General features: G+C 37.4%; 1 protein-coding gene across 6 annotated transcripts in view; it reads left to right on the forward strand.

Moving 5' to 3' along the window:
• COL11A1 (collagen type XI alpha 1 chain) overlaps positions 1-13,946 on the forward strand; it is a 147,796-nt gene that overhangs the window by 88,928 nt on the left and 44,922 nt on the right. For all 6 annotated transcript variants that reach the window (XM_065072486.1, XM_065072483.1, XM_065072482.1 and 3 more), the window contains 6 exons: positions 3,196-3,249; positions 4,146-4,199; positions 8,407-8,460; positions 9,380-9,487; positions 10,283-10,372; positions 10,632-10,685. In XM_065072486.1, coding sequence (XP_064928558.1) covers positions 3,196-3,249; positions 4,146-4,199; positions 8,407-8,460; positions 9,380-9,487; positions 10,283-10,372; positions 10,632-10,685 — 414 coding nt within the window. The remainder of the gene's footprint in view (positions 1-3,195; positions 3,250-4,145; positions 4,200-8,406; positions 8,461-9,379; positions 9,488-10,282; positions 10,373-10,631; positions 10,686-13,946) is intronic.

The raw sequence follows: 13,946 nt of genomic DNA on the forward strand, positions 1-13,946 counted from the left end.
TTTAAGTGGATGTGCTCTCTGCCCACGTATTTTTGCAAAGCTTAAGAAACTTTTCTTTCACAGTAATTTTTCATTAAACTGCTAACCTTTTTCATGTAGAAGATCTATAAATCCTTTCCCAGTACCCAAACCCAAGTCCCAGTGATCTCCAGGAGGCTAACTCTTCAGGAGAGAACTCCTTGTGCATTTTCCCCTGCTCCTTAATATCACCTTGTCACAGTATTTCTTTGCTGAATACATGCACACTTTGTGTAACAATACTGGAAAAACAACAGCAACTGTTTCTGTTAGAATGACTAAGCAAACTAAAAAAGGAAAAAGGCTGTAGGATCAGAGCACATGGTTTGATTGAGTTGATTGCTGTAGATAAGGACATCCATAAAACTAATGATAAAAAGAGCAAGATAACATAGAAATCTCAAATTTTCAGTTTGTGTGTCTGCAGAAAGCAATTAAGGTTAATTTTGTTTGGTTTATCCTTAGTAGTTCTGAGTATTAAACATGTATCTGCTGTATACGTGTACAGGAATGCATAGGCTTGCATAGCTAATGTCACATGTTTCTGCCTAAGAAAATAATACCTTTCCTTTTAACAGAAAGCCATTCAAGCATATGCCAAAAAAAATGAATACCAAGTACACTGAAGACAAAAGTTTTAGTTTACTAAAAACCTTTCATACTCATCATTTTAGCTCTTTCATTCCAGAAGCTGAATATTACTTAGTTGTCCAAGAGACTGCTTTGTGGAGCAGGATGGTGGTTCTTGCAGTAAGGAGGGGAAGTAGGATAGAACAGAAGGAAAGCTGAGGACTGGAGGACTAGAATGTAGCCAGTACATATGAAAGGCAACACTCCAAGGGAGGCTGCAGTAAGAAGTTGAAAGTACCTCTACATCAGGTAAAAGACAAGGTACCAATTGAAACATGGACAGCAGGAATAAGTGGGAAGTTTGGGTGAAACGGGAATGATGTAGCATGTAAGAAACACAGGGGCAGGAAGCTGGGATTCAAGAGAGGAATGAGTTAACTAGGATGTTGGTTGTAGAGAACTAGGCATAGTCCAAGAAAGGAACTGTACGTTATTTTACACTGAGGAGGAACATCAGAGGCAGACTGTCAGAATGTGAATGGCAGACCCTCATGAAGGAGTTTGCTAACAGTTCAAAGAGGTTATGAGGAAGAGAAGCTGTAGGGGGACTAAAAACAGTGAGCAGATTAATCCAGGATGAAGGCATCACTGGAGAGAAACTGATTAGAGCAAAGAGATGATGAATCGCAGAGCACCACATCTCATATCACTGGTGTCATATAAGTGTGAGGTATCTATTTGCTTCCCAATAGGAGTGAATGTCAGCCAAAAAATAAAACTGTCATTTCTACTCTGCTGAGTTTATTTCAGGTACCAGACATGTGAATGTTAAATAATTTGTATTCTGTAGCTACTGTTAAAATGAAATTTAATTACAAAAAAGCAAATGTAATTTTGATAACATGCTGTTAGTATTCTAGTGCTTATTCTCACATAATGTCAATCCAGTGGCTTGAAATCTTCAAGACATATTATGAATAAAAAACTACGCAAATCTTTCCTTAAAAAGCCTCAAGATGTAAGGATCGAGGTACAGCGGGAATTTATGAGAAAGAAGGTGCAACTAACATTAAAACTTTTAGTTGCGCTCTTATAACCTAGTTCCTGAGAAGAGCCAATTTCTTTCACATATTTTATATACAACATGTATTTATAATGTCTATAATATATATACTAGCTTTCCTCTATAAAACTGCTCAGATTTTTTGGAAACTTCATGCTTCATTTTATAACCAGAAGCAATGAGGAAAGGTCATTTGTTCACAGAGACAGCAGAATGAGAAAAAAAGCCACAAACTCTCTTATGGAACATATTTGTGTGTTACGGAGGTTTCAGAAACAACCTTACACCTGTTTTGGAAGAGAAAATACAAACTGACAGATACTGCAGTAAGATCACAAGGATTTCTTCCTTTGCCTAGCACCTCTTAGTTGACTCAGATTTAGTATCACAGTATAATCAAGGTGTGTCCTGGAATAATATTCGCTTAAGGGCAAGTTCTCCAGGCTGGGCCCAAGGGATCCTCTTCCATTGCTTTGCCTTCCACAGGAGGCAGACGTGCTCTGGAAGTGACCTTGGCTCTAATGAATGAGGCTTATGGAACTCAGAAGCAGTTGGCACTTTATCAGAGGAGCAAAAGCATAGCGTAATTGGGGAGATGTGGCTTCCTGCTTCAAGTCTCTTGCTTCAAACCAACATTCCTAATATATTTTGACAGATGATTTCTTAGCAAAACTGCACATCATGTACCAAGTAGAACAGAATAAAGTCTTGCATTGTAAGACTAGAATGCATGGCTCTGCTGTGGGACCATGTAGAATAAATAAAGTTTTTCAGTTTGCTACTTTTTGACTTGGCACACTAAAAACTAATCAGGAAAAATTATTTTAGTAAGCTGACATAGTCCCTTTCAGCATATCAGCAATAAATTTTAAAAGTCAGCCTCCATTTTTTTTGGTGACAACTTTGGGAACAGTCATGTAAGCTAGTACTATTTGTAAATATGTATGAGTTGAGATGTATGTGGACATATATTTAAGTACACATGTACATGTGTACAGTTGTACGCATACATACACAACATACTAATTCAAATGATGTCAAGAATGTTGTATTTAGTCCCTTGCAACTCTGGAAAACTTACTCTATTTGGAAGCTTGTACTGTTGTACTGGCTTGAAATATTGTCATAGTGTAAGAACTGCCAAATATGAATGTTGGACTGAAAGTTAAAAAGACCTCTAGAGTATTAATTAATTCCATGTTTTATGCAACATAGTAAACAATGTTTCTTACAGTTGTGTATGCACAGTTTCAGGGGTCAGATGCAGACATATTTTATATAAGTAGTTTTTCCTTTTGCTTACTGTATTTCTGCACAGGCAGTATTGATTTTGGGAAATCCTCTCCATTGTCTGTGCATGTGCATTGTTGCTGCCAGTACTCGTGGCAGTGGAATGAGGCCTTATACTTGTAACCAGACATTATCTACCGAGTTAGTGTATTTTATAATTGAAGTTCATATCTTTTGTAATTGAAGCAACCTTTTCAATCCAATGTCATGGCAGCTAGAGTAAAACTTTACTTGTTTGGTTGCCTTTATACTAGGGACCACAAGGGCCTCAGGGACCTGTTGGATTCCCAGGACCAAAGGGACCTCCAGTAAGTATCTTTATACTTAAGTGTGTGCAAAAAAAATGAATGTTACTTTTCATACAATGTTTCTGAAATGATTAGTTGAAGATTTACTTATAGGATGGTTTATGTATAGATTACAAACATGCTTATTGAGCTTTAAGGCTGAGAGAAGAGCTCACATATTCAAAATGGTCATTGCTGCAGCTCATATGACATTCAGCATCATATACTAAACTACAAATTTTCTAGTATGTTGATGCCAATGTCCAAGTGATAGACTGAGGCAAAATATTACTTTGCTGGTGTATGTTTTCTTTTAACAATTAATTTGTTAAGGAAAAAATGAAGAAGAAGGAGACATTAATTAGTAGCAGAAATATATAGAAGTAATAGCACATTTGAGCTGCAGCCTGAACTAGTTGTACTGCTCTTCCAGTGTCTTTCTTCTCATGTGGAGCAAGTACAAATGCATCAAACCACCACTTTTTTCACTCATGCATTTGTTATTTTTATTTCCAATGTCAAAAACTGAAATTTCATCAAATACACCAAATACATATACAATACATCAAATACAAATGCTTTGTTTTGTGTTAACTGAGTCATTAAGCAAAGAAAAATAGAAGAGAAGTGTTGGGACTTTCCATGATTTCTGAATTTAGAGAAATCTATTTTGAACATGCATGCATTTGACAACCTAACAGTTCCTCTCCAAGCAATTGCTAACACAGATCAGGGAGGACACAATGAAAACATATTATTAAAATCATAGTTATCTGATACAGAAACACTTAAGCTGTACTGAGGACAAGTCTAGAAAAAAACAAAGAGATCAGAGATTCTTACAGCTAATTGCACCCTTTCTTTTCAGAATTAAGGATGGTAAGAAATGTTTTGATTGATGTATGGTATAATTTCAGGGGCCACCTGGAAAAGACGGCTTGCCTGGGCACCCTGGACAGCGGGGGGAGACTGTAAGTAAATGCACTTTACTGTGTTAGTGTTGTAAACTTCCAAAGGTCATGATTTTATAATCAAAACTAAAGAAACAGAGACAACAGAGAAAAGAGGGAAAGGCTGGTACTAAGATGTAATATAACTAGTTTTCTTATGGCTGGTAGGTTAGGCATGAGTTTCCATGCTGTAAGAATGAGGTTATTCTTTGCTATGCCCCATTAGTAATACCACAATGAGCTTAAACAGTCAAGAGAAGTAAAATAAATTAACACTCAGATCTCAGTTTTAAGAATTTAAGATTTGTCAGGCAATTACTGTTTGGTTCTTTTCTTACTGAATGTTGTGTAACATAAATAATAACATAATAAAAAGTTCTATTAATGGAAAAAGCCAACACCTTTGGAAAGCAGGATCAGGAATTATTCAACCTGTGAAAAAAATCCTAAATTTGAAACTATAGCATATGTAATCCCCCTAAGAGTCACAATGAGTAAATTCTGGTAGCAAAATGAAAAAAAAAAATAAAAAATTAACAATTTTAATGGAATTATTTTTAAAAACTCCCTACTTCTGTAGTGCAGAAGCCTTACTCATATCCCACTGAAATAAAGTAAAATTCTTACTCAGATTTTTCAGAGCTAGAGAAAGCCATAAATGAATTTAGAGGTAAATTTTCTCAGCATGTAGAATGTGGTTTGGGTTCCAACTTCACTGGAAATCTATTAGTGACTGCTGAGTCACTTCCATTGCTGGAAGGGAGAGCACAGAAGGTAGAATAACACATCATTCTGAAAAACTGTATTTTCCGTATTTTCTTCTGCTAGTACTGTAGCATTGTAATGCTTTTCAATGATAGTGGCTTCTTTGTGTGTGAGAGAAATGTTACAAATACTTTGTTCTTTTTCTTTGCCATGATTCGAAGACTAGTCCTGTATACCATAAGAATGAATTTGAATCATTCTTTAGAATGCAGGAAGCTCAAAATTGTTCCTTAGTCTGATAAGAAAAAGCATAGTTACTATTTCCCCTTTATTTATTTGAACATAAGCCAGTTATGTACCATTACAGTGAAGAATACTAAGAGTGCCCTGGGCTAGAGTATGGTGATCTTTCCCTTCTGTCCAGCCCTGCTGAGGCTGACAGTTTTGTGTCCAGTTCTGGGTTCGTCAGTACAAGAGAGAGAGCTACTGGAGAGAGACCAGCAAAGGGGCCACTAAGATGATTAAGGGGCCAGAGCATCTCTACTGTGGGTAAACACTTACAGAGCTGGGACTGTTTAGCCTAGAGAAGAGAAGACACAGCTCAAATCTCACCAAAGTATATAAATACCTGAAGACAGAGTATAAAGAAGATGGAGCCAGGCTCTTTTCACTTGTGCCCAGTGACCGGACAAGAGGCAATGGGCATAAACTGAAACACAGGAGGCTCCATCTGAACATCAGGAATCAGTTGTTCACTGAAGGTGACGAAGCACTGGAATGGATTATCCAGAGAGGCTGCAGTGTCTCCATCCTTGGAGATATTCAAAAGCCATCTGGACATATTCTGGGGCAACCAGGTCTCAGTGGCCCTGCTTCCACGGGGCAGTTGGACCAAATGACCTCCAGAGGTCCCTTCCAACCTCAAACATTCTATGATTTCTTGATTTCATTTGTGACTAGAAATGAAAGACGCAAAATACAATGAAACTACGGACTCTGCTACTGTGTGATGTTTGGAGCAGGTCCCTCTGGGTTCAATCAAGACTATGGTTCTGTAATTTTGTATATCCTTCGGCTTTAGCAAGATTAGACTCATATAAAACTGTAGTAACTTAGGAGCAAATGCAGCTTTTCATTAGCATTGTTTTCTGTCCCGTGTATACGTATAGTTGGGCCAGAACAATTTTAAAAGTATTTCCCTTCCCCATGTTTTCTCACTTATATGTTTTTGTAGAAAACCAATTTTTTTAAAAAAACAAAAAGCAGACTTGTTGACTTTTTTTTTTTTTGTGAACATTTCCATTTCAGATTTTTAAAATATGTATAAATCAGAAAACCTTCATTGTGCTTGCTGGTAAATCAGGGTCTTAAGAATTCTGTCTCTTATTTAGGCATATATCTCATTAAAGTTCAGTGGTGCATGTGGGCATTACAGTAATTAGGGAATTAGGCTAAGAGACATACTCAAGCTTAACAAATTAGAGAGCCAGATTCCCAGATTGCACTCTGCAGCTTGCTTATGGAATAATAAGCATATGTTGACAGCAACTGAGGTAGGTATTAGTGGAGAAAAGGCTACAGTTTTTTTCCCCAGTAAGGTATATGCACTTTGAAGAACTGCCAATGTTTACTGAAATTCTAGACATAGGAACAGTAATATAATGATAAATAATTTTGAATATAAATGTAGGAATAAATTAGATACTGAAAACAAATATTAAGCTAGTTCCTCCTTAGAAGTATCAATTTCACTGATATCAATCTCAGATTGGCAGGAGGCATCAGCTTCAGAGGTTGTTAGATTACGTGGTGTTATGCAAGAATTCAGTGCTTCATGGCTGTGAAAGGATAAAATAGAACTATACTAGCTGTTTCATCTATTAGAATTAATCAAGGACCTTCTTCTTACTGCAATAAACTCAGTTTTATTTATTTATTTTGTTTGTCCTTTACTATTTTTTTCTGTCTCACGGAAAATAACAGAAAAAATTGAGGCTAATTAGGCACTTAAAAACACACACGAGACTTTAGTGTAAATTTTTAAATGTTGAACATTTTAGATGAACCCATGGGAAGTTCAGGTCATCTTGATTATTTGCTGCTGAAATCTCCTTTGCTTATGACTTCTTTTACAAGTCTGAATCTGTAGGAATAGATAAGCTGGTGACATAAGAGAGAAAGCAGAGTAGTAAAACCATCATTAGCATCAAAAATCGTTGAATATACTGCAAAGTATCAACACATATCTGAGAATAGCAGGTCTTGCCAAGGTACTTTCAGGAAATGGGTAATATTCAACAAGCCTTTGTCTTTCCTTACTATAGGCTTCAGAAGAAGCTTTGACTGTGTAAAGGAAGGGATACAAGAATTATTCCATCTATAGCAGTTCTGATTTTCAGCGATTAGAGCAAAGGGGAACTTTTGTATTTGTTTTTAATCTGGATCATTTCAGAGGTCTGAGACAGAGTACCTAAACAGTTGTGGGCCACACTGAATCATGATAACATCATGGTAGCAAGAAGAGAATCAGATTGAGGAAGATAAAAAAAGCTTAGTCCGGATCTGATGGAATGGGGCAACTGCCAGTGAGACTGTGCCCAGAGGAATGCTGAGCAGGGCCCAACATTCATAGGAAATACGGGCCAGACGACACCCTTGTTTTCACACAGGTGGGCAGAGTAGGAGGCAGATACAGGCTCTTGGACAGGAGATACTATGTGAAACCCCAGATGTGATACAGCAGTGAAGGCACTCTCCTAACTTTATGCAGCAACAAACTTCCAGTATTTGAAATAAATAACTTATCACGTATGAAATATACATTAAACAATGCTACTATAAAGTGAGATGTCATCCAGCTTATTGACTAATTTTGGATGGAAGTGTGGAGCCACTAATTATGAAAATTCTGTAAAATTTGCCAGTGTTCTGAAAAACTGCCCCCAAAACGTTTGCTATCTATTCTCTGCTTCCCAATTTTTGTCATCATATCAATTTCTCATTTCCTTCATTCTTTTTGTGGCACTCATGCTGTTTTTTTACCATCTTTATATAAAATTAATCTTCCCTGGATCTCTCTTTCTTTTCATTTTCTTTCTGTCTAACCTCCTCTTTAATGCCCCTCCAACTTAATCCACCATCTGTGTATTTCTTTAAAAGCATTTGTATGCCTGGCTTTATGATTCATAATGTATATATGTAAAAATGTAGTTTCAGCTGTCTTTTAGCTGCATCAGTTATGCATTCAGACTCACCTAATCAAGTTCATCTAGAGATATCTGTAAAATTGGCTGGATTTTTTACTGCTGCACCACCTGAAAGAGACTTGAACTGATTGAGATAAGACAGATTAATCAGTATTTCACTTCTAAGTATGCACAGGAAAAAATAATTTCTTGTCTTTATTTCCTGAAGAGAAGGAATGTCTGACATGGAATTCTCTTTCTACTCTTCAGCACAGATATGAATTTTGCTCTTCTATGTCTTCTCCTGGGTAACATAGTATTCTATAATTATTTCACAGGGTTTTCAAGGAAAAACTGGTCCTCCTGGTCCTGGTGGTGTTGTTGGGCCTCAGGTACATAATTTAATTTCATAATTAACTTCATAAGACCAATGTTTAATGGATATATTATGGCTAAGGCAAATGCTTTTGTTGTATTGGAAGGACCATATTGATGGTTATATTAACTTTTGTAACAAATTTTGCATAACAATTTTAGAAAGGTGTACTTAGTAATCATCAGTGGTTCCACAAAATATGCAAATGTTTGGGTTACCTTTCCACTTCCTTTTTTGTGTGTTTTCTGCATGTGATCATGAAGTCGGTCGTTTACAGAAGTCAGAAAGGCAGAGTTCTCTACAATGAAACAGTTTTGAAAGAAGCATACAACACGGGACTTTCTTGTCAGAGGCCAAATTTCAGTCACTTTTAGATTATGGAGAGATTTGCTAACAAAGTTTCATTTGATCTGATCTTCAATATTTGCAATAAAATGAAGCATTTGGATTGCATGAGCTTTTTTAGGTAATTCTCTCAGTGGAATTTTTCTGCTAGTGAATCCAAAGATGTATCTTTCAACTCTCCTACCTTCCCATTCATAATATTCAGAAAAAAACAGTACAAACAGTGTTTCAAGACAAGCACAGTACATGGATTCCCCTTCCGTGTTCTTTTTGTAACCTCTTTCCATACATGGATATACACGGTGTTTTAAAGCTTCATTGCTTAAGGAGCAAGGTCAGCATTTCACTCTTTGGAAGCTGTACAGACATGTCTGCAGGCAGAATGCAATGCAACATTTATTTTATAGGACAATGATATTTTCTAAGTCAACTTTGCCTAGAGGGAAGGTGAGGAATGTATGCTAACCAATGGTAATATTGTTTTGTAACAGATACTCGTAGCAGCTGGATATTAAGAATTTGCTCCTCCCCACTCCACCAGCCCCAAGACAATAAATACCTTGAGGTGACTGTTTTGCTTTTGTGCTTAGGGTCCTACTGGTGAGACTGGCCCAATTGGTGAAAGAGGCCATCCAGGTCCTCCTGGTCCACCAGGTGAACAAGGCCTCCCAGGTGCTGCAGGAAAAGAAGGTGCTAAGGTATGATGTGGCTTTGGGAAGCACATTGGAAAGTACAGATAAATTACTGGTAGTCTCACCTTTCAAATCATCATGCAGAACATGTGAAGTAAAATCAGAACATACAATATAAAATCATGATTGGCACATTTCACCCAGAAGGATTCTGAAGACCAAAAGACTGCAGTTTAAGAGTTGTGTCTGCTTCCGTTGAAATAATTAGAATGCTCTTGAGCCAATCATTAGTATTTGTAATAAATAATTTGTAATAAAAATTTAAAAAACAGTTTATATATACTACTATTCACTATGGAAATACATAGTAATGACATTTTCACACCAAGGTGGAAAATTGTACATTGGCATTCAAAATAGGATGTGTAGTACTGGCTACAAGGCAGAATTTCACTGACCAAATTTAACTCTTTGCTTACTTTTTAGCCACCATTGGGGCATAAGAAAAATATTGCTTATCTGGTGCTACTTATCTGAAGACTATTCAGTCTTCAATTTTATATAGGCACTGTAAATTTGTAATGAATGTATCTTTAAATGTTTCTGTGGCTCACTGTATTTTTCACTATTTGTATTCTATAACTAATACTGTATTTTGTCAAAGCTTGTTATAATTTCAACCATATTGATATACTATTGTACTGAAAATCTTAACAGAATTAGTGGGTGAGTAGGTAGGGGCATAATTGGTTTTGGTCATTTCTATAACTAGGACCTGGTATTTAATTTTCATCACTGATTTAATGGCTAACATAAATACTCTGAACATTTTTTTAAATCAATATGTAATATGTTTCTAAGGGTGACCCAGGCCCTCAAGGCATTCCTGGGAAAGATGGACCAGCCGGTCTTCGTGGTTTCCCTGGAGAGAGAGGCCTTCCAGGTGCTCAGGTATGACATAAGCACTAGAACAATTGATGTGATGTTTGGAAATACTAGAAACATGCACTGATTCTTATTTCATGGAACCTTCTACTGTGTTTAAAAATGAATGCAATAGGAGAACAGACATCGACCATTCAACATTGTTAAATATCATTGGCTATATAAGCAAAAAGTAATTTATTCAGTTTTTGGGGTTTGGATTTTTACATTCTTCCTGTTACATGTGTTGCAAAAACAACTCTTGAACTTCTTTCTCATTTTTTAGGGTCCAGCTGGTCTGAAAGGAGGGGAAGGCCCACAGGGCCCACCTGGCCCAGTTGTAAGTAATCATAGTAATTTTATGGAAAAATAAACAGTATTACATAGTAACCTTTTTGATTCTTTTCATGCTGTGATGTTTTCATCAACACAGTGTGTAAACCAGCAGACAGATGTATGTCATTTGAAGTGATCAATAATTATTGTCTACTGAAGGTTTTGAATATCTGAAGCCTTCTGCTCTCAGTAGGTATGAGACTCACTTGTTGGTCAATACTTGCCACTTACACAAGTTATGGTTGAGATGAAAAAGCTGTAAGATAGTGGGAAATCTATGGATAGTGGACTTGTTCTGTTGTAGTGGGTTGCCCCTGGCAGGATGCCAGGTGCCCACCAAAGCCGCTCTATGACTCCCTGTCTTCAACTGAATGCAGGGAGAAAAAAAAAAAATGACAGAAGGCTTGTGGGACAAGATAAGGACAGGGAGATCACTCACCAATTACTGTTACGGGTAAAACAGACTTGGGGAAATTAATTTAATTTACTGCCAATCAAATCAGAGTAGGATTATGAGAAATAAAAAACAAATCTTAAAACATCTTCCCCCAACCCCTCCCTTCTTCCTGCACTCAACTTCACTCCTATTTTCTCTACCTTCTCCCCCCCAGCAGCACAGAGGGACAGGGAATGGGGTTTGCACTCAGTCCATCACGTGTTGTCTCTTACACTCCTTTCTCCTCACACTCTTCTCCTGCTCCAGAGTGGGGCCCCACTCACAGAAACAGTCCTTCAGAAACTTCTCCAACATGGGTCCTTGCCATGGGCTGCAGTTTTTCAGGAACTACTCCAGTGTGGGTCATTTCCACAGGGTGCAGTCTTTCAGGAACAGACTGCTCCAGCCTGGGTCCCCCATGGGGCCAAATGTCCTTACAGCAAAACTTCTCTAGCATGGGCTCCTCCCTCCACGGGGTCATAGGTGTCCTGCCTTAAGCTTCTGTTCTTTAAATCAAGAACTTGCGTTTGTGATTTACAATTCTTCTTAACACCATGTGGTTTTTTACATTTTCAAAAGGCACCAAAACAAGGTAGCTGGGAATGGAATGGAATGGAATGGAATGGAATGGAATGGAATGGAATGGAATGGAATGGAATGGAATGGAATGGAATGGAAGCTAGTAGAGAGAGTCAAAAGGGATACCATCCCACCCATCTGAAGAACCTGAATTGGTAGAAGATGAACAAAAGTCAAGAAAGCATAGACCAGAATAGTCTCTTCAATCTGGAGGTCATGTCTTGATCTTTTGTTAAAGGAGGCCCTAAGACTGGACTAAACGCTCAAGCAGATAGTTGAGGTGCAGTGAACCAGAACTCTTCTGCGCATGCACAAACCAGACAGCAGAAGCATACCTGACATATAGCATACCCCACTTTCTCAGACAGGATGCCCACACAGTACCTGTGCCACTAATGTCATAGTTTCTCATAAGTACGCATCATGTAAACTTGTGAGGTGAAGGCACATAGCTTGTTTAGTGGTGGCTGTCTGTTCAGAGCCTTTTTTGAGGTGAATGTCTCAGTCATCCCGATTTACCATCCTTTGGTTCAAATCATGGAGATCTCCTGGAGCCAACAAACAGTATTCCTTTCATGTGAAACTAAATTGGAAGAGAAATTTAGGAAGTGCTTCTAATACCCACCAGCTAATGGGAGTTCAATGCCTGACTAGAATTATCATGAAGTACAGCCCAGAAATACACAGAGTATGGGTGTCAGGAGCACAGGACCAACTGTTTCTTGACTTTATAAATCCATTTCTGTTGTGGCCACACTTCCTGCTAAGGTAAACATGGTCATAGAAAGAATAACTTAGGAATCTCAGAATTCTTTGCATATTGTTTTTCCGATCGTCGAGAAGTAGATAGAGTAGTAGCAGGATTTCTGAGCAGAATGGAAAAACAGTGTAAAGGCTAAACAATTTTTACTTTTTTTTTTAGAAAATACTTTGAGTTCACTGCAGTGCAAGCAGGACGCTTGAGGCACAAACAGCACCAAGCTGCCCTGAGAGTATTCTGGAAGTCCTCAGTGGGACTTTTTTTCTATTTCATCTTTAATTACTAATTTGTTGTCTTGAAAGTTTTTTTCAGTGAAAAAATATGCATAGGTGACCTTAATACTGGTTTTCTGTGCATCTACAAGGGCCACAATTAAACCACAATAGCTTGCACTTTTTTCACAGTATGAGTGTGACCATGACTATCACGTAGTCCTGAAATATTTTTCCATCTATTTTTAGCCAACAGAGGATACTCACAGAAGTTTAATTATAATAGAGTCTTCATTTGCCATTTGCAACAGGAAGAGAATTCATGCCACTGGATAATTTTCCTGCAATTTCTCGCCAATACCAATTGCTTCTAACGAGCAGATATAGTCAATTATAAACTCTATTTGGCTAGTGCAAACATCTGCAAGCATACCAAACAAATGACCGCTCCAAATACTGTACATGCCAATTACCGTGCTTAGAGTGATTTGGACAAAAGAAAGAGATGCATGAATGCGTTCCAGAGCAAGGTTTTTTTCTGGGTTGTTGTTGTGGATTTTTCATTTTGTGGTTGTGATTTTTTTTTTTTTTTTTTTTTTAAACAGTTCTCTTTTATCTGTTATCTTTGTTTTCTGTTTGTTTTCTTCCCTTCTCATACTACGGTTTGGAATGCTGAATGCTGATGAGAGAAAGCTCTTTGGAATGTCAAGCAGTCATTTTTCATTAGCTCATTCACTAATAGGATGCCCAAACTGGACTGAGAATAAGCTAGCTGTAGGCTACCCAATTATCAATAATGAACTATCTAGAGCTGTCTTCTTCTATATGATAACATTTTCCAGTCATGGGGCTCTTCACTAGTTGAGCATTTTGTTAACCATCAGTAAAATTAGTACTACTATGTAATGTATATTATAGCTACAATTATTTATCTCTTCACAGAAAGAGAGATAAAAACAAGGTTACTAGTGGGTTTATAGTCTATGTAAGTGAAGTACAAGACAAAGCATGACACTTCCATTCCGTAGAGAAGTTTTTCAAAACCACCACAGATTAATAAAAAGTTTCCAGGATGTGAGTACCACTGCAAGACCACAGGTTACCAAGGAGTTTAGCAATATAAGGGGATTGTTTCATAGTGGGAAAGAGTGACTAAAAAAATAATAAACATAGAAAGAGAGAACAGACTTAAGAAGCTTCCTAAAATGCTGTCTATAATTTAATGTGGTCTGCTTTGATCAGAGGCCTTTCTTACAAAGAAATGAGAGGATCCTTGAA

The sequence above is a fragment of the Columba livia genome, chromosome 8 (assembly GCF_036013475.1).
Source record: "Columba livia isolate bColLiv1 breed racing homer chromosome 8, bColLiv1.pat.W.v2, whole genome shotgun sequence".
Classification (NCBI taxonomy): Eukaryota; Metazoa; Chordata; class Aves; order Columbiformes; family Columbidae; genus Columba; species Columba livia.